At 40.0% G+C, this 19,622-nt stretch overlaps 2 protein-coding genes across 2 annotated transcripts; both read left to right on the top strand.

Annotated features, from left to right (window-relative positions):
• Window positions 1–595: 595 nt before the first annotated feature.
• On the top strand, window positions 596–8,247 carry LOC104616858 (suppressor of tumorigenicity 14 protein-like; the record flags this gene model as incomplete). The annotated part of the gene is made up of 6 exons (XM_010282009.1): window positions 596–832; window positions 1,924–2,043; window positions 2,661–2,844; window positions 3,499–3,770; window positions 5,356–5,492; window positions 8,089–8,247. Coding segments are annotated over 6 exons (1,109 nt in total), but the record flags the coding sequence as incomplete, so codon positions are not given.
• Window positions 8,248–11,741: 3,494 nt separating this feature from the next.
• LOC104616222 (chromosome unknown open reading frame, human C3orf52) lies at window positions 11,742–19,286 on the top strand. The gene is given in 6 exon segments (XM_010282010.1): window positions 11,742–11,909; window positions 15,352–15,475; window positions 16,037–16,170; window positions 17,034–17,104; window positions 18,988–19,213; window positions 19,215–19,286. Coding segments are annotated over 6 exon segments (795 nt in total).
• Window positions 19,287–19,622: the final 336 nt, after the last annotated feature.

Genomic DNA, 19,622 nt, shown 5'->3' on the forward strand with positions numbered 1-19,622 from the left:
TATTTCTTTTATTATTAATAATAATTACTATTTATTGCCATTCTGCCAGTACCTGTTATGGGACATCTCATAGTTTTTTGTTGGTGATCTAAATGATGGATTAGAGCAGATGCTTACAAAATAGGAAAAATGCCACACAAGAGAAAGAAAGATAGCTTTATAAATGATCCTGACAAGCTGGAGAATCTATGTGGAGAAAATTTACTCCACTCAATAAAGACAAGATCTGAACTTAGGTAATCAAATACACACGTGGATTGCCTAAGTTGCTTTTCTGCTGAGAAATGGCTGGGGGGTGATAGTGGCTCAAAAGATGACTCTGGCACAAAGACATATGATTTTCTGTATCTGTGTGTTTGGTGTTTTGTTGTGTTTTTCAAAGTGTCATGCTAGGATGTAAGACAGGATTTTGAAAAAATCTTCCCAGTCACCAGTGGGAAGGCTTCAGCTAGAGTACTGTATCCAAATTGGGCACTGTACATCAAAGAAGATAGGGAACAAAGAAGAGGTGCCAGAAAGACTGACCAGAAGGTGATCCAAGGTCAGAGAACGCAGCACAAATTATTTAATGAAACAAATCTCTCTGTCACTGAAGGTTATCAAAACCAAGGTAATGTCTGGCTGAGGTGGCACAGTAACATCAAGGTGACCTCTGATAGGGAGTGTAGCACACGGCTGCTAGCCAGCTATTTATATAAAGCATTTACAGACCTTTCTTCTTCAGGTTGCACTCCTGAACAGTTGAACTCAGGTGATGGAAAGTGTAAGCATCAGTATAAGAATTGTAAAGATGATGACAGCAGTGGTGAGGACAGTGATGAAAACAACTGCTGTAAGTATATATTTTTAGCTATTTTCCAAAAGATGGTGGAAGGTAGAAACAGGAATATGCTTATTTTAATGTAAAAATGTAGTATTTCTATATAATTTTTTATAGAACAAAGTACAATTTTCATAATAGTGAAAACAAAATATGGAGAGTATAACTAGTTCTTGGGAGAGTCTAGACAAGAAATTAATGAAGCAAAATCCAAGATAACAGTGATTTTATTTACATGACCTAACCACAGCTTGCTGGTGATTCCTTTAGAAAAGCACTTTTTCCCCAGCTGCTGACAGATCAGTACCAAATAATGTAAGGGAGAGAGACAGAATAGCTTTGGGACTTTTGCCCTTCACCACATGCATGGTTTCTTTATTGTAGTTACACCATGGTTACAGACATTGCTGGTACAGCTAATGTTTCCCTAGTGTCTTACTGCATTCTGCCTTTATAACTTTTGCCTTGCGTTGAATCTTAGATCCTCGAGGTAGCCAGGAGTATGTCCATGGTTGTTGAAAAAACCAAAACAACCTCCCTTCCACTGTTTAGAGGTCTCTCTAAACAACTGATAATAAGAATGATAGTAACGAAAGCCTATTGTTGAGATCTGTCAGGATTCCCACATAGTAAACTCTGATAGTCCTTAGCCAAAAGTTTCTTGGAGGGAGGTATAAAGCTTTTCCACAATTTTGTCAACTTTCACTCAAAAAGGATGACTTCCAGATGATATCTGCTGTGAAGATTTATAATTTGTAATGCCAGTAACACTGGTGAAGGTAAAACAACTGATCTGACAAGCCTAGCTTGCTCAGTTTAGAGTTAAGTAAAATGGGAGTGAGGACAGTTAGAGGGTCTTCTGTCTTTCCTCATGGACCATGGAGACTGGAATTAGTGTGATCATTAATCAGAGTGGAACATTGCCCCTGTCCTCTCTCCACAGAGAGACCAGTTTACCCCAGTATAGACTGTGACTTCAAGCAGAATGGAATGTGTAGCTTTGAACAACTTTCACTACTGAGTAGAATGAGTGTGCAAGCATTTTTAATAATTTGAAACCATGCCTCCAAACATGTGACACTATCTTCTCTCTCTTATTTCAGCCTACAAAAGTTGCTCCCCTTATGCATACAAATGCCTCAATGGAAAATGCTTACTGAAACCCAATCCTGAGTGTGATGGGAAAAGAGACTGTGCAGATGGATCTGATGAAATGAACTGTGGTGGGGTAACATTTATTTTAAAATTAGTTAATGACTTGGGAAACTGAGTCAGGAATTTGTGCTATGGTCAAGCATTATTGAATTAAGAATTGATTAAATTGGGTGTGAATTTAAAAAAATTCTCCTTGTAACATCTGCATGAAAAATTCTATCTTGAATTTTGCACTGTTTCATTTTAAATCCACTGATCTATTTTGTCTATGATGACTTATTTAGAGCAATGCACACTTCGAGATTAAGCTGGTAGGTCTTAGTGCTTGCTTGAGCTGAATGAAATGCAGTCAAGGAGTTGCATATGTAAGGAGGGAAAAGATATGAGATTGAATTCAAGTGAATTTTTGGAAAAAACCCAGCTTAGAATTGTGCTTGAATGTCTTTTTGAATTACTAGCCTCTTCAGACAGCTGTAAGGGAGGATAGGCAATGATTGGTTTATTCCTGACCTGCCCATTGAGTGAAAATGGGTGAGTACCATTACCTTTTTACCAACTGCAGAGTAAGAAAATATTTTTTTTCCAATAGCTTTGAGGTCTATGGACAAAAATTTATGTATTAACCATAGCAAAGTAAAATGACCATGTGGTTTTTGTTACTATTTTATTAAATTGTTTCTATCAGCTTGTGGAAGACACCAGCCTAAGAAAACCAGAATTGTTGGAGGTGAAGATGCAAGATCTGGAAAGTGGCCTTGGCAAGCAAGTTTACAGATGGGAGCACATGGCCATGTATGTGGCGCATCTGTTGTTTCCAATAGGTGGCTTGTATCTGCTGCCCATTGCTTCCTGGATTCTGATTCTGTGAGGTATGAGGAAGTTATATTGTCATAGAGTATTTTCAGTTTAATAACCTTACAGTGTTGCTTTCAAAAGTCTGCAGTAGTTCTTCCTTGTCTAGTTAAGGTAATTAAGGATATAACTCTGTGACATGATATTGCTACGTGAACCCTTAATATTGTATTCTGCTGGCTTCAAAAGTCCTAAGTGCCTGAAGTAACTATTTTGACTCAATTTCCAGTGAATTCTGCATGGTAAAACACATTGTTTTGCTGGAGTTAGGGAAAATAACTTTTTTTTTTTTAGAAGGGAGGGATTTTCTGAGTAGAAGTTCTTGCCTTTTTTCCCAAGGAAAGGACTATTTATTGATGTGGAGTGTAAAACTCAGCAATGTTCAGTTTAGGTAGTGTAAATTGAAAAGACATACCTCCTACATCTGGCAAGGAGGAAATACAGTTTAATAATACACTTTTCTGACTTGCAAAGCATGGTGCCTTGCAAGGAATTGGTCTTGTAGCCCGTTACTTAACATTTTAGGAGACAGAGACTGTAGTGCATCTATCTTCCTAAGTGGTATTTTACTCCATTCACTTCGGTTTTGATGAATCTCATCAAATATCAGTAAGTAGATAAAATGGATGAACTGACTCTGCATTACTGTTCTAAAAACATTCTCTTTACAGATACTCCGTTCCTTCGGGATGGAGAGCATATATGGGCTTACATACTATTAATGAAAAGAGCAATCGTGTAGCTATGAGATCAATCAAAAGGATTATTGTCCACCCACAGTATGATCAATCTATCTCAGACTATGATATTGCCCTGTTGGAAATGGAGACGCCTGTATTCTTCAGTGAGCTGCTACAGCCCATTTGTTTACCCAGCACCTCTAGAGTATTTGTTTATGGAACTGTCTGCTATGTAACTGGCTGGGGAGCCATGAAAGAAAATAGTATGTTAATTTCCTGGATATACTTCTTGCAAGTTTGGCTTGATTTTAAACTCTAACAATGAAATATTTATTGTAGTAAGAAATAATACTTGTTTACTTAATAGGTCTACAAAAAGCTAGAAAATATTCCCGTGGCTACAGTCTGTGAATTTTGAATGTTTGCTTGGATGGCAGGTGATAAGTGACAATTTGCCTACTTGGGTGTCACAGACCATTCCAAAGCAAATGATCATATACTTACAAAAATGTGCCCCTTTTCACGCTTATGGCTCATTTTATCCGGTGAATAGGTCATAACCAAACTTACTGGTAAAGAAAACGGGGACTTGTAACTATTGCAGAGAAAGAATGTGTCTTTAAGACTGTTTGACAATATGGGGGCCATGAACAGCAAAAATTGCAAAAATACTGTGGAGGTTTTTTTTTTTTTTGTCTGTCTTAACCAAAGGCTATTTAATGTATGTCCCATGAAGAGTTCTGCCTGCTCAGCCTGGAGTAGCATGCTGCAGTGGGGAGGCAGGAAAAAGGCAGAGTTGGAGAAGGGGCAGTGGGGGATCCCACTGGATCTTGGCCCTGTCTCAGCATTAAACTGAAGCCAGTTTTGAAACCTGGGCTTAGACAGTTCCTCAGCATTGCAGTGGTCCCCACAATTGCACTAAGACATAATCCCTCATGTTTGATCAGAAGCTGTGTGCTATGATAATTCTGGCTTTCTTAATGTGCCTTTTTTAAAAAAAGATTTAAGTCTAGATAATAATGTAATAGCCTAATGAAGTGCAAATGGCTTTACAGTTGATGCCTTCTTACAATGTCTTGCTTTTTAACAAAATAATGTAGGTAATATTTAAAAATCGCTATAATTGTATGTGGAAAAAACCCCGTATTTTTCTACCTTACCTGTTTCATTCCCAACCCACACTTGGAGACAAATGAGCAAACAAATCACAACCCAGTACTTCCTCTGATCAGCCAGGTGTTGAAAGGGTTCATTGTTGAGCCAAAATATGACTGAGGATGTTTAGTTCACAATGACACCTTATGCAAATACTGTAGTACAGAATTAAGCTCTTAATATCATTTGTGACTTACAGGCTTGATTTTTTTAATTACACCTCCCCCCACCATCAGTTTCATTCTTCAGGTCCTTCCCTAGAAGTGAGAGCATGGAAAAGAATGTAGAAATTTCATTTACTAGGACTTGGACAATGTTTGGAGCACAAATAACAAAAAGCTTTGGGCATAATTTGAAATTACATTCAAAATCAGTCACATTGTGTGCAATCTTGTATTATACTCATCACTTGCATAGCTTTTTTTACTGCTCTCTGGCAGAAGATGCTCATAAGGATAAAGACTAAGGAAAGGGAAAGGTGATGCATAGGGACCTCAATGTCTAGAGGGTGGTGTAGACAATAGCTTTCAAAAGCTGAGGGCAGGCAGCAGTTGAAGGAAGGGGAATTACTCTCCTGCCATCAGCTGGGTAAATTTTGAGTTTGGAGCAATTCTCTTTTGTTTTGACAAGTGGTATCTCTGTTAGAAATCTGTGCCACCATAACCTTTTCATTACCTTTTGTATTTTTTCTAGGTCACCTTGCCAAAACACTGCAGGAAGCTCGAGTGAGAATAATTAACCAAAGTGTTTGCAACAAGCTGTATGATGATCTCATCACATCACGTATGCTGTGTGCTGGGAATCTTAATGGTGGCGTTGATGCATGCCAGGTAATCTGGAACTTGTAGAGAAACTACAAAAGAATATTTGCTTTCATTGGAAAACTGTTGAATTGTGGGTTGTTTGTGGTTTGGCTGGTTTTTTTCTGTAGTAATAGAGCGAGATGTCTGGAGTGTATGGTTAATATAACATGACAATTAAAGGCTTTCCAAAATAAGGAAGGAAATTTGGCATAGATAATCTCTGAATGTCTTGAGAAATGTTGCTTTGCTAAGATAAATGCAAAATGTCTCAAAGAATTCTTTTTCCTTTTCAAAAGTTACATTTCCTATAAAAGAACAGAGATGTAAGCGTAAAGGGAATAAAGTTAGGGCCATCTGCGATTTTTGCTATTCATATTTATATTTTTTCCTGTTTTTCATGTCTGGGTGTGGGATTAATAAAATACTGTAACAGTATGATGAGTAACGTATTGTTATATTTACGAAGAAATACAAAAGGTGAAGGTAAGCTAGATTGGGTAAACGCAGTTGCAATGGTGCCTTTCAGTTTCATATGTTCATTCATGTGTATAATTACAAGTTTTGATTACACCATGGTATTGTAAGTTATATGACCTAGTTTATTTGCACACCCATTCAGAAACTGATCTTTGGACATCAACTGTCTTGACTCAGCCTCCTTTCTCCTTCTCAGTTGTTAGACTAGATGTGTACTTTATCAGTACTTAAATTTGTTATGACACTTTCAAAATTACAAACACCGTCATTATACCAGTTACTGTGTAAAGTGAGAGAAATATCACTGATTTTAGACCATGGTAATGTGATAAAATTATTCTGTAATATATAAATTTTATTATTTTAATGTAATAGGATAATTTTTGCAAGATCATATCTCTTAATGGGTCAAACATCTTCATACAGAATAGACTACTTGCAGGATATTCCTTCAGTTTCTAAGTTCTAATACAATTAATTATTATTTTTGTTAACTTCATGTGCAGTTCATGTATAACCTTAGACCTTGGAATTCTTTTGCAAAACATATTGTTTTAGAGGCTTGAGGTTACTCCAAAAAATGTGTTGCTCAAGAAATGCCCTTGAATATTTAGATGGACATTTTAACGAATTTGGCTCTATACCTTATTGGTCAATCCAGTTTCTGACATAATATGCTGTGTTTGAATCCTAGCATGCTGGCCCTCTGGGCCTTTAAGTTCTTAGTCTGAGTAGCATCTTTGCTCCTTCTTTTCAGTTGCTAATATATTTCCTCTGCAGTACTAGAGAGGAATGATGTTTGGCAGTTCAGGAAAATCCCCACAGCACCCTGAAGCCCTTTTTCTACAGTTTCAGATTTGTGAGCATCCTGATGTGTTTCATTTCTTCATGGACATGTAAGCTGCGCATATACTGCACAGGTTATGTGAAGCTTCCAAACACCTTTCATTCTTAGAGGATGTGATACTTACTGTGAGAAAGAAAACATTTAGTGTTTCAGACTCCATTTTCTTATCACTCTAGGATGTTCTTTTGTCTTGGTTCCTCTTCTTAGGTTCCTTCCTCTCCACCAGCATACAGCCCCTTCGATCTTTCAGAACTGGCAGCGTAACTGTCCAGTGTATATAGCCTGCCTTCTTGTATGACAGCAACCGGAGAAAGAGGAAGAACTGTTCTGGCTCCTTTTTTTATCTCTAGATAATTTTGTTTGGCTGGGTGATGAAGGCTTTCTATTGTTACTCTTTTCTCAGTACACTGCTTTCTTCTGACATCTTCCATGTTTTGGCTCCAACTGGGGGCAGCAAACAAACCCCAGGGTCAACTTGGAGGCTGCCAACTGCCTTGTATGCATAAGGAACAGCTGCAGAGATGAGCTGCGTTCATAACTGCATAGAGTTCTGTGAACTGGTCTGTTCACAGAAGGTATACAAGGTTAAAACAATGAAGGACACAAAGCATTTGTGAGGTCAAATGCATTTTGATCCCATGAACTGAACTAAATGGGAATTTGTACCTTTCTACGTTGCTGTACAGAGCTGCACATTCCCTTTGAGAAGCTAGTTCTTATTTGCAAATTCCTTAGTCTTTGTTCTTCTTCTCCCTCTATGAATGTAGACACAATCTTGATTGTGAAACCACTGATAATACTTAGTTGTAACTGGTTTGGTTTTTTGGTTGTTTTTTTTTTTGGTTAGGGTTTTTTTTTTGTTGTGGGTGTGTTGTATCTTTCTGTTCCTATTTAATAGACAGTATAAGAGCTCTGCCTTCAATCTGTGAAAAATTTATGGTCAAATAGTAGCAGAACTCCCACTTTCCATCCCTGTCTTCTCCTCTCTCCGCTCAGCCTATGATCAGTTGCTTTACGAATCCAGTAATGGGACATTAACATTGAATAATATTTTAAACTTCTTGCCATTGCTTTATATGGATTAGTTTGCTACTTCCATAAATTAAAATAAAATTAATAAATTTGACATCTAGCTGGGTACATTCTACCCAGAAATAAGATTCTAATATTAAGTTGTAATTTAAGAAAGAGGGGGGGAGGTATTTGCTGTCCTTAAATAACCTATCTTTTGTTACAAAGCTCTGTGTATGTATGCATGCACGCATAAGCGCACTAATGGCTGAACTCCCTTCATTTTAGGGAGATTCTGGAGGTCCTTTGGCCTGCACAGGAAAAGGAATTAGGTGGTACCTTGCTGGCATTGTGAGCTGGGGTGAAGGATGTGGTCGGCGCAATCGTCCTGGTGTATACACTAAGGTGGCAGCACTTTTTGACTGGATTCGTTGGAATACAAGCTGATGTGCCAAGGAGAAAATGCAGTTCATCTCCCTTATGAAAGCTGCTTCCTACAGTAGTCTATCATGTCCATCTCCGATGATACAGCATGGAAGTGCCATTGACTGTTTCTTTGTGAAAGGATGTAATGAAGAAACTATCATTTGTTCACCTAGCAGTAACTGTTCAGATTCAGCGCAGCTTCATATTCCTTACGGATTCATCTTCCTTAACCCCAGCAGCAGAAACAGCACTGCCTTAAAAACAGCAGTTAGAACTTGTAACAAAAATCCAGCCAAATCTTTCTTCTGCAGATCTTCTCCCCTCCTTCCATCTCCCTTGCCATGTATATATCTATATATGTTTCCACATACACATATCTGGCCATATTAATATATGAATATATTCATATTCAATATGGCCATGTTCATGGACACATCCCATATATACTCAACTCATATATATTACCTTAGTGATGTTACAGTATTCTAAACATAGTTATTTCATGTTTCTTGAAAATACTATAGTCAGTATAGTGTACAAAGCTGAGATTAATTCATTCTCTAGTTATGCTGCCACTGCATGACTGTTCCTTTCTGGGTGTAACTTTTGGGCTGTCTCCTGTGTTTTCCTCAAAACACCAGATATATAGCTCACAAATGTTAGGGTGCAAGAAATTTTTATTAAAGAACTGGAAGAGCATCATTTGGGTTCTTTGGGATGATGTTTAAATAAGAGGAAAAAAATACTCAGTTTTGATTAAATAAACAAAAGGAAACTTTGGCGTTTTCTTATTCTCTTTACAATTTGAACATAATTGTAGGGTCTGACGTTTGCAATATATTAAAAGTGTATTTCCCCAGCTCTGGCATGCTTCGTGAACTTTAGCATGCTCCTGGTGGGTTCATGCTGCTTTTCCTGATGTCCTTGGTCTGCAGTAAGAAGAGTTTCAGGGTCAGTATTTTTGGTTTGTATTTCTTCCTGAGCTGTGCCCATGTGTCCACATAACATTGAAAGGGACATAAAAGGAAAAGGGAGCAGGGATTTATGTGGTTGGATGCATCCTTCAACTGAAAGAATATAGAAGAGGGAATGACGGCCACATTACTTTAATCTTAGCAGTAAATCTAGCTTTGATAATTACAATCTCCTGATGAGCCGATCGGCCCAAATCTAGCTGATTTAAGGTTTCCAAAGCTGTACATAGGACTTAAGAATGCTGGTATTCAGTTTAATAAAAGATTTGTCAAGATGATCTTAAGACCATCTAGACAGTCTTTCTAGATGGTCTTAAAATTGTGTTCAGTGTTTGGAAGTGGTTTAGCTTTCACCTTTAATGTATTAAAAAAAAAAAAAAAAAGGCAGCTGGCAATTTGAATACCAATCATTGCTGTCCACACGGCACGCTTTTATTCTACAGTACTTAAATATGTGGTCTTGTTTACTTTTAGACCCACCTTGGCAGCATGGGGCGGGGAAATAGTGGAATGAGCTAGCACAGTAATCCATGTGCAAATCTGAAACTCTAATCCTCAGGTGCAATCAGAACTACATTTGTACCTTGGAGTTTCTTCTGTTTGTAAAGCTGAGCCTAACTTGCCCATTTTACTAAAGCACATGTTTAACGGCACAAGTTTCTTTCCTTATATTGAAACCAGAGATGCCTTCACTACAAAAGAAAACAGTTTTCCTGCAGTTCTGTTTTAGATAAAAACCTAGGCCAGAAAGTTCAGATCAGTTCTTGACTTCCCGTTTTCTTTGAGTTTCTCAGTTCCATGCGTCAAAAGGGTCAGTTACTTCACATGCAAGAACGACACCAAGTGTGACAGCTGGATCACCCAGACGAAAGAAACTCGAGACTTTGTAAGGAGCTCCTTCACAGATGTAAATAAAAGGACTTTGGCTTTTGCAGGCTGAGATCCATAATCATTAACTCATTTGACTTGGGAAAACTCTTTTTGTTTCAGACAATTCAGTAGGAAGGTAAGGTCTTTTACTGTGAGTGGAAATGAAATAAATGAAGCTCAGCTCCAGTGGGAATATTGAGAACCAGCAGGTAAAGGCTTTTTCTAATGAAGATATCCCAGGTAAAATCTTGTGGATCCAGACACAGGTTTTGATTTCATGGCTGCTCAGCTTCATCCTCAGTCCTCTGGAGTTTTAAGGATTCTCCAGAACCAAAAGGTGGGGTATGCAATTTGTATTTCTTTTTATTTGCTGGATGAAACCAAGCCATGTGCCCAGCTTGACGGAGTGCCTTTGCCTAGATGGCTGTGACACGACATCAGGAATCTGAACCCTGGGAGTCAGCAGTCAGATGAGTTGCGCAATGGGAAAATCTGCTGGGAGGAAAAAGATCTCTAGCATTTGGCAGAAAAAAAGGAGGAGTAGTGCTGTGAGTGGATGCTCAGCCAGCAAGGGAGGGACTTGGAGAAAGAGGCTTTGTTTTCCTCTTAATGCATGATCTAGTTTGTGCTGGGACAAGAGAGTGAGCAAGAGTGCAGTTACCGGCTGCCTGCCCAACTCTTTTGATCCAGAGGGGAAAACGGTGCTCTGTGAGGAGGAAGGAGAAACACAAAGATGGAGTCAGAACAGGAGAAATTAGAGGAGGTAGGATGAAGGATACTGGGGGAGTGAGGGGAGGAATTGGCCCCTGACTGCAGTAAGTTGTTATAAGTGACTGTAAGTACCATGTTCATGGGGGAAGCTGATGCTGACCAGATCTCAACTCACACCATGATTTGCTTCATAAAAGCATGCCCCATAGAGCACAGGTTAAAATTGAAGGCCACCTTCCCTCCTCTCTTCATATTTGTCTTTTTGTGTTTTTTTTTTTTACATAGAGTGGCTTCTCGGGTTTAGGTTGAATAGCATGCGAATAGACATAAACGGTGCTTTAGCACCAAATGTGATTTTAGGCTGCATAACAGCTAGAGAAAGGACAACTCATGGCACAAAGGTCGGTAGCGTTCATTTCTTTATTGACTATAGAGGGAGACTAAAATTAGAAACGTTGATGGATATTCTAAGTTCCCTTCAGAGCCTAACCAAACCACAGTCTATATGGTCCTTCACTCAGTTTATGCTGTTCAGAACCACATCTGTTTGTTTATCTGCACGGATAACAGCAACGGTATTTTACGGTTTCAGCTGAGAGCAGCAGTGAAAGCAATCCGGTTCCTTTCAAAATTGCCTCAGCAAATGACAACATTGCAGAAGGTTTAGTCACCTCCTTGTGCTTGTCAAGGGCTGGTACGGTAAGGTAGACAAACTGGAAAACCTAGTATTGCACAGCTGAAGGCTGCAGTTCTGGCGACTAGGCAAATCGATATTTCCCCCGCCTCCCGTTTCTCTGTGGCTACTGCAGATGACATTATTTGTCCTTTCAAGGAATTCCCCTTATTTATCAGTGTTTTGAGATTGCTCCTGTGAAAACTACCCCAATTCTCACTGTTACTGTCTCCAGCCTCGTACTAGAACTGCTTCTGACCATTAGCACTGCTGAAACCAGAAGGGAAATGAGTTGCCTCCGCCCTTGCTTCAGAGACAGAGGTCCTCGCGCAGAGACAGAAGCTATGAAAAGGCAAAACTCTGGTCAGGAGCGTGAGATTATTGAATTACAAGAAGATAATGTGGAGGAAAGTGAGGCTGACCATGACAAGCCTCTAAGTGCTCAAACAAGAAAGGTAGGAAAATTCACTTGCTCATTTGATGATTGCTACTGGGGAAAATACCGCACAGCAAGAGAAATGACACTTTGCAGGAACATCTTGTAAGGGTGGTTTAATTTCTCATTTGAGGGAGAGGGAAAGGTTATTCACTTGAAAGTAAAGGCTGAAAACCTGTTAAACATATTTCTTTTCTTCTTCTAAATGAAGTATTGGAATATTGGCAGTGGAATTTAAAGCTTTTTTTATTATTTGGTGTTTGGCTCTGTGAACTTGAACTTACGAAATGAAGTTGTAATTGGTACTCTGCGTTTTGCCTTCTCTTTTCATGTGTTGTCAGTGGGGTTGGGCTCAAAACCAGAAAGGAGAAAAGTTGAAACCCACATTAAAAACAGGCTTTCTTTCAGAACAAATTAATCAGAAACCAGCACTGCCAAAACAGTAATAGGATGTCCTGCAACAGACCATGCAGCATTCTCTCTCTTTTTATCTTTGAGTAATTTGAAGTTGCTAACAATTATGAATTTGTATGAATGGAGTGTTCCAAAGCCTCAGTTAAGACCAACATGTGAGTCCTGTGGGAAGTGGTTCCCAGCATTTAGCTTAAAGCTATGGAACAGACTAATGCTGGCAGAGAGGTAATATATATTCACAGGTGACTTGTACAATGATTTTCATTACTTCAGAGCAGAGGAAATATCTGTGGCAGAGCACGGAAGCTTCCCACTTTCCTGTAGCGATGGCTGAGCCCTCCCGAGAGCTCGGCTGTATTAGTCATGCCACCCCTCCTTTCCTGCTGCTGGCCGACCACAGCGACTGCTTCCCTGTGTGAGCCTCGCTGATCATCGCTGTGGGCTGATTCATTCCACCAGCTGGGCAAAAACCCCATTTACTCTACTGTGTTGGGGGCCAGTTAGTTCTCCTCTGGTCTGGTAGGCTGAAATAGCTTGTTGCAGGGTCAGACAAATTCTAGAGAGGTGTAAAGAGGAACAGGAGAGGGTAGAGGAGAGGCAGGGAGGGGTGAGCTAGATCTGCTCAGCTGCCTTGAGAAACTTAAGGGTAAAGTTTCTGTTTAGCCTTCCCTTTCCCAGAACTGTGTTTTCATTTGGGATCTGTTTCTGCTGATTCTGGCAATTGGCTTCCTATCCTATAGGGATTGCTGGAAAATTGTTTTGCTTTGCTTCCTGCTCCTCTGGTAGGTTGATTGGAAGAACTGCTCTGCCCACCGGGGAGAGGTTTTTTTCTGCTGCTGCTCCCTCCCAGCAGTCTTGCGATGTATATGGGTAATGTCCAGAGGGTGTTGGCCCAGCTGGCAGGGGATAGTTGGGGAGCTGAATGGTTGCTTGAGATCAAGCCAGTTTGCTATGCGTGATTAAGAATTACACTTTTGTGATGGTCTAAATATGTGGTTCAATCGAAATTTGGGTTCAGTAGCTGTCTGTCTCAACTGGTATTACTATGTCTGATTTCATAGTTGTGCTTTAGGCAGTAGTTACTGGCTTTTTTTTTCTTTTTTCGGTTACAAAACAATATGCTACTGTTGAGTATTAAACTGAAGCTCCATTCTGCTAATACTTTGTAAACATCAAAGAAAAAAATATGGGTGTAAACATGATTACACCTGAAAGCATGCTGTAAGTGAAACCATATTCAGCCTTTGCCCTTCATTCTCCACCAAAGCAAAGTTCTGCGTGCAGGGGTGTCTGCAAAGAGCGCTTTCCCTTTCTCTGCCCCTGCTCCTGGAGAAATGACTCTTGTAAGATCTTTCTGTGGGTGTCTGTTTTCTCCCCCTGTTCATCTGCCACCCCCAAAGAAGCTTTAAGCCAGCTGGTGGATGTCAGATAAATTCAGTGAAAGGTTTTCTATTATGCCAGGTTCTTAGAAAGTTCAAAAAGTAAAGAACAGTAGCCTGGTGGTGTGGCAGGTAGCTGAAACAACCACAGAGCTGTTCACTCACTACCCCTTTCCCCCAGTGGGATGGGGGAGAGAATCAGACAAAAAAAAAAAAAAAGGTAGAACTCGTGGTTTGAGACAAAGACAATTTAATAGGACAGAAGAGAATAATAATACTGATGATAATGATTAAAAAAATATACAAAACAGGTGATGCACAGCACCATTGCTCACCACCCGCTGACTGATGCCCAGTTAGTTCCTGAGCTGCGGCACCTCCCTGGCCAGCTCCCCCAGTTCATGTACTGGGCATGACATCATACAGTATGGAATACCCCTTTGGCCAGCCTGGGCCAGCGGTCCTGGCTGTGCCCCCTCCCAGCTCCCCGCGCACCCCCAGCCTGCTCGCTGGCAGCCCAGCACGAGAAGCTGGACTGACCTTGACTGCTCAGCAACAACTGAAAACATCACCGTGTTATCAGTGTTATTTTCATCCCAAATCCAAACCTCAGCACTACAGAGCTGTCAGGAAGAAAATTAACTCTGTCCCAGCTGAAAGCAGGGCACCTGGGTTACCACCTCCAGCCAAACCTGCACATATGGGCTGCACAGATAACCTACAGCATGTCCTTTTTCTCGCCTGGTACCAATGTCAAAAAGGACATGGAGTTTACAGCTGGATTTACAGTGGATCGGGAGGAGGAGGAATTAAAAAGGCAGCATGGTCTACTTTCTTATGAATTCATAAGAATTCTTTTGGAATTCTTTTTATTTGTTTTGTTATGTCACTGAAGCTTTTCAAAAATTTTTAATAATATTAGTACTGCTGGGGTAACTAATAAAACACTACCTTATGCCATGGTCTTAAACTTTATTACAAATTAAATAAAAGGCAGGTATTGTCTTTTCTCCCCTATATGAATGTGCATACATGCACAATTTCTTTGAAGAAAGTTTCCTTGTGATCTCCTAGAACAGGTGAGATTTGTAATAAACTTTCTGTTAAATGTACTCAGCAGCCTGCAAGTTTCCAATCTTCTGAAGAAAGAGGGAGTCATCTGTGAAACTCTCAATTATTTTACAATATTCTTTAATGCAGTAATATCTAATGAATAGCAGCCCACTTGCTTTGGGTGCTGGCATCCAGGAACTATGCAAACTGATATCATCAGTCAGAGGTGAATGATTTTGGAAATTCCTTCACAGACAGCTTTTTGGTTGGGAGATTAAATCTATGTAGTTTAAAAAAAATAATCTGGAAGCCATGAAAACACCTTTGTAGCACCTTAGCTTTATGGGCAGTTCGGGAATTGGAAAATCTGCACAAATGGGGAATGATACATCTCTTTCAAGTAATAGCCTGCCTGTGAATATCCTTTTGCTTTCTGCAGGTCTACGCTCCTACCACTTCAGGGTGGGAATCCCTGGTGTAGGGCATTGCTTACCGATGAGACTCTCCCATCTGTGTGGGGTTATTTGTTTCTAAACGTTACAGTAGAGAAATGCTTAAATATTTTTTTCCTCGCCTTATTTCATTAATCAACATGTCCCTTCCTTTTGTAACTAGGAGAAAGATCACTGGAAAACATGCAGGAATATAGTTTTCTGGAAGTGTAAACTATGGATGGTTATAACTACAATTTTTCTAGTATTCTTCCTGGTCATTCTCATCAGCCTAATTCTTTATTCTAGTAAGTATCTCACTCTCAGTTTGTACTCTAAGAAAAATATATAATATGTACAACCTAATATAACACAAATTGAACAGTAGCATCCTTTAAACTCCTCTGTAAACTGCTGAAGGGACTGGGATGCTGACTGCAGAGGGTGGCGTGTTGAGTAGTGGATGTGAATACTTATTTTAGCGTGCAGCAAGCAAGTTGTATCCAGATCAGATGGCGATTCCAGTTTGTAGCTAAGTGAGAAAACATTACAAGAACAGGTTTGGGGATGAGAATGGAAATGATGCTTGTATCAACATTGCAACAAGTGCAATGGATCACTTACGTCCCCTCGTGTGGTGTGTTAGCGCCTGTCAGGCTCCCAAAGCAGCTGACTTTTGCTAATGGGGCGGGTGATTGACCTCCATGTGCTGTCACGTTTCTTCAGGTGACTTGCACTTGCTTTCTGTCATTTCCAGTCAGTCGTTACCTAGGAAATTTGTGAGAAAGCCACCTAGAGGGTTTTTTTTTTTCCAAATACTTCTGCTAATTGGAACTTTTTCTTTCCCTTTATCTCCTTTTGCATATTAGATGTTTACACAGATGAGGATGACTACTGGGATCCTGATGAGCTACTAAGTAGTGGAAATTTTCGCAATTTTTCAGGAACGTTGGAGTTAATATGTGGTCTCCCACACCTTTTCTCTGAAGACATTACTAAGAGGGTATGTGTTGCTGTGGTTCTTGGCAAAGCTGATTCTGCTTATAACATAGATTCATCAGTGTTTTCCCTTTTAAGAATTTTCTGTTTCTTGGTGTAGAAAATCAGTCATTTGCAATTCCAAATTCCGAGTTGTACTTTTCCTAGTATAATTTTAAGTCCTGATCTAGAAAAAATAATTGTCTAGTTTTAAGCACACAACAATCTACACTTTTTTTTAAAAAAAGATGCCTGTTTCCCCCCCCTCCCCCCTCCAAATTTGAGTAATGTTTGGGACATAGTCTTCACCATTTTCATAGAATCATTGAATAATTTAGGTTAGAAGGGCCCTGTGAGGGTCACCTAAACCCAATGCTGGCTAAAAAACTTGTGTATTGCAATCTTCCGGAAGCATACGATGACAGCCTGCGTTTATGGCTGCCACTTCCATTGAACCATCACAGCTCTGAGTTATGGCTGAAGTAAGCTCAGCAAGCATGGCAGTGCTGATTTAGACTTCTTGCAGAAAGGGGAACTCAGCAGAGACCCTTCCCTCTACCAAGTAAGAGTAGAAGGGCTTTTTGATACTAATAAAAACCCAAGCCAAACAAAATAAATTGCACGTGGCAACATAAGCACATACTTTTAGTTCACTCTGAATGCTTCCATTGTGTTAAGGTAATACAGTAATCACTCAAACACACAGATTAACTTGTCTGTCAAGCTTAAAGGGGTTGTGTACTTTTTCCAGGGCAGATATTTGTTGATATTTGTCCTTCAGCACCTTTATGCCCCTTACAACAGCTTGTAAGAATGATTTGCTGGACTTTCTTTTAAGGAGAAAAGGGAGAGTGGAAGAAATATTTTTTTTTTCTTTTTCTCTACAAGCTAACAGATGTCTACAGTTCATCTCCAGCTCTAGGACGCTACTTTAGGTCAGCTCAGGTGGTTTATTTCAGGTAAGTAATTTTTGTCACCAAAATTATCTGAAAATTCCAGGCTTTTGATGAGACATGCGTGTGCCTATGTAAACATGCACAGCATTTAAATCTGTGAAAAAATACCTTCGTTGGGGGAAAGCTACATATATAGGTAGTGAAAACTGGTTGAAGGATCCTCTGGTGTAAATGGCAAGTGCTGCTAATAATATGTCTCGACAGTAACATTTTGTTGCTGTTAAGTATAATCTCTGTTGTCTTTGGTTCCAAATGCAGCCCTTAGTAAACATATTAAAGGATATTTATTAAAAGGAAAATGAGCTGCTGGACCCACTTGAGATTGACATGGCTTAAATAGCCTTAAATAAATAAAACAGGGTTCGGGGGAGGAGAGAACCGTTTTGTTCCCAAAAGAACTAAAGGCAACAGGGACGTGCAAGTCATGAGAGCTGAAACAGTAATACTGAATTGCTGGCTTGTTTGGACCACTTTTCCCCCTCTCTTTTTTTGGACAACAGGAGCAAATCTCAAAGCAGCAGCATGTTGGAGACACTGGTGGAACAGGAGTGAGAGGCAGCCCAAGTAGCAGAGTGGAGGCTAGGCTAGCCTGGGTGGGAGATGCTTACACGTGAAGGAGAAGCTCAGTCGTAGAAGGCTGATGGAGCCAGAGGAGTAGCAGTGGTGGGAAGAAGGGGAAAAGCATCCAGGCCTATCTTGCAGAGGCACCAGAAAGCTTCAAGCTGGAGCAGGAGGAGGATCTTAGCCTTTCTCCAGTTCCAGTTTCTGCTGAGATTAAGGAGTTTATTGTGTTTGAGACTCTAAAGTTTTAATCTACGGAGACACCACAGATTTACAATAGGAGGGAGGCTGAGAAGCAGAGGGAAAAGTGGGGCTGGAAGGCATGGTCCTGCCATCAGCTGCAGCATGGTTCTGCTGTGGAGGGAGAGCAGAGAGGCAAGGGAAGGCAGTCAGAGAACTTCCCCAAGGACTTCAGAAAAAGCACTGTTACAAAAGTGGTTAGAAAGACAGGAGGAAATCAAGGGAAATAGACTTGGAAAGTGCCAAGGCCCTTGAGAGAGCAAGGACAGAGGAAGAGCCCCCTTGGGGTTGCAGCAAGGGGCAGTCCTGAGGGCTCTTTGGGGAACGTGCTCCCTGCACTGCCTGCCTGGGGCATGCCAGCTCTGTTCAATGAGTGAGCTGTAGGTCCTTAGCCTTATGGGTAAAGATTACGATTTAGACCATCAAGTACAAAGCTGTAGTTCTGCACATATATTGATTAGCCTTCTCTCCCTGGCTCTTTCTCTCTCTCTGTATCTCCTTTTCTTTTCCCCCATCCAACTACTTTTTTAATGTTTTAATTTCTGTGAGTACAAAATGTAACTGTTGAATTGTAGTCAGTCAATTTGCTAAACCGCACAAACAATGAAGTCTCCAAAGATGGACTCCAGTTTGGTGGTTTGTGTAATCTACTCCAGAGCTGAGTTAAGAGCACAGCTGGGTGGCCCCAGGTACTGCTAGCTAGGGAGCAAATCTTTCTGCAGGTTCTCAGCTAACCTACGCATGAGATATTGCAGCACCTCTTATCATTATGTGCTTGTGAAGCACAAGTGCCCAAAACCTCACCCCATTAGAACATATGTTCAATTGCCCTTTTGTATTTGAAAACATGTCTCAGGTTGGCTTCAGGTATGTGCCCAGTTTCTGTTAGTGTCAAAAGCTGATCTGAGAAGGGAAGGGGAGGGGGAAACTGGGATCTTTGAAGATTTTTTTCTTTTATAATATTTTTCTTTAGAACAAGTTTAAAAAAAAATCCACACCAACATTGATATGAAAAGTCAGTCTTCTCAAAAAAGAAAAAATCCAGTGAGGACTTAAAGGCATTCATGCTTGACTTTGTTTTTCAGTAATGAAAGCTCCACTGTATCTTATCAGCTAGAGTTTTCTGTACCAGCATCAGCAGAGGGGTTTATGGAAAACACAATGAATCCTGATTTTGTAAGGGATGTTCTACGTCAAAATATTTATGATGAAGATGATACTTTTAATCCCGAGACATCTGAATGTAACAGGTTAAAGCTCGACCCGGCTTCTCTCACGCTAACGTGTAAGTGCTGTACATTAGAGAGAATATTTCTTTACAAAGAGCAGAAGTATTTACTTGCAAGGAGAGAAATCTTTCTGGAAAGGTGTTGGGATTTGTTAGTTAAATATATTTTGCACAACAGTATTAAGAAAACTGTAAAATACTCAGTTTTCAAGAAAGTTTTGCTATGCTTAGCTTATAACCTAGGATTCAATTTTTCGTCCTCTGATGAGAACGGGAGTAGTGATGAGACTGGTTAGCTACAGTCTCCAATCAAACTTTTTAGATCTCCTCTGGCATTTTATGCACACAAAGAAAATCTCCTTATATGTGTGTGTACCACAACAGGGAGCCAAAAAATTAAAAATTGTTCTCTTCATTGTGTCTCCAATATATTTGAATGTTTATAAAGCCAATCTTAATCCAACTAAAACAGCATAAGTAATTTGGAAGTGA

The sequence above is a fragment of the Phaethon lepturus genome, unplaced genomic scaffold (assembly GCF_000687285.1).
Source record: "Phaethon lepturus isolate BGI_N335 unplaced genomic scaffold, ASM68728v1 Scaffold28162, whole genome shotgun sequence".
In the NCBI taxonomy this organism is placed as follows: domain Eukaryota; kingdom Metazoa; phylum Chordata; class Aves; order Phaethontiformes; family Phaethontidae; genus Phaethon; species Phaethon lepturus.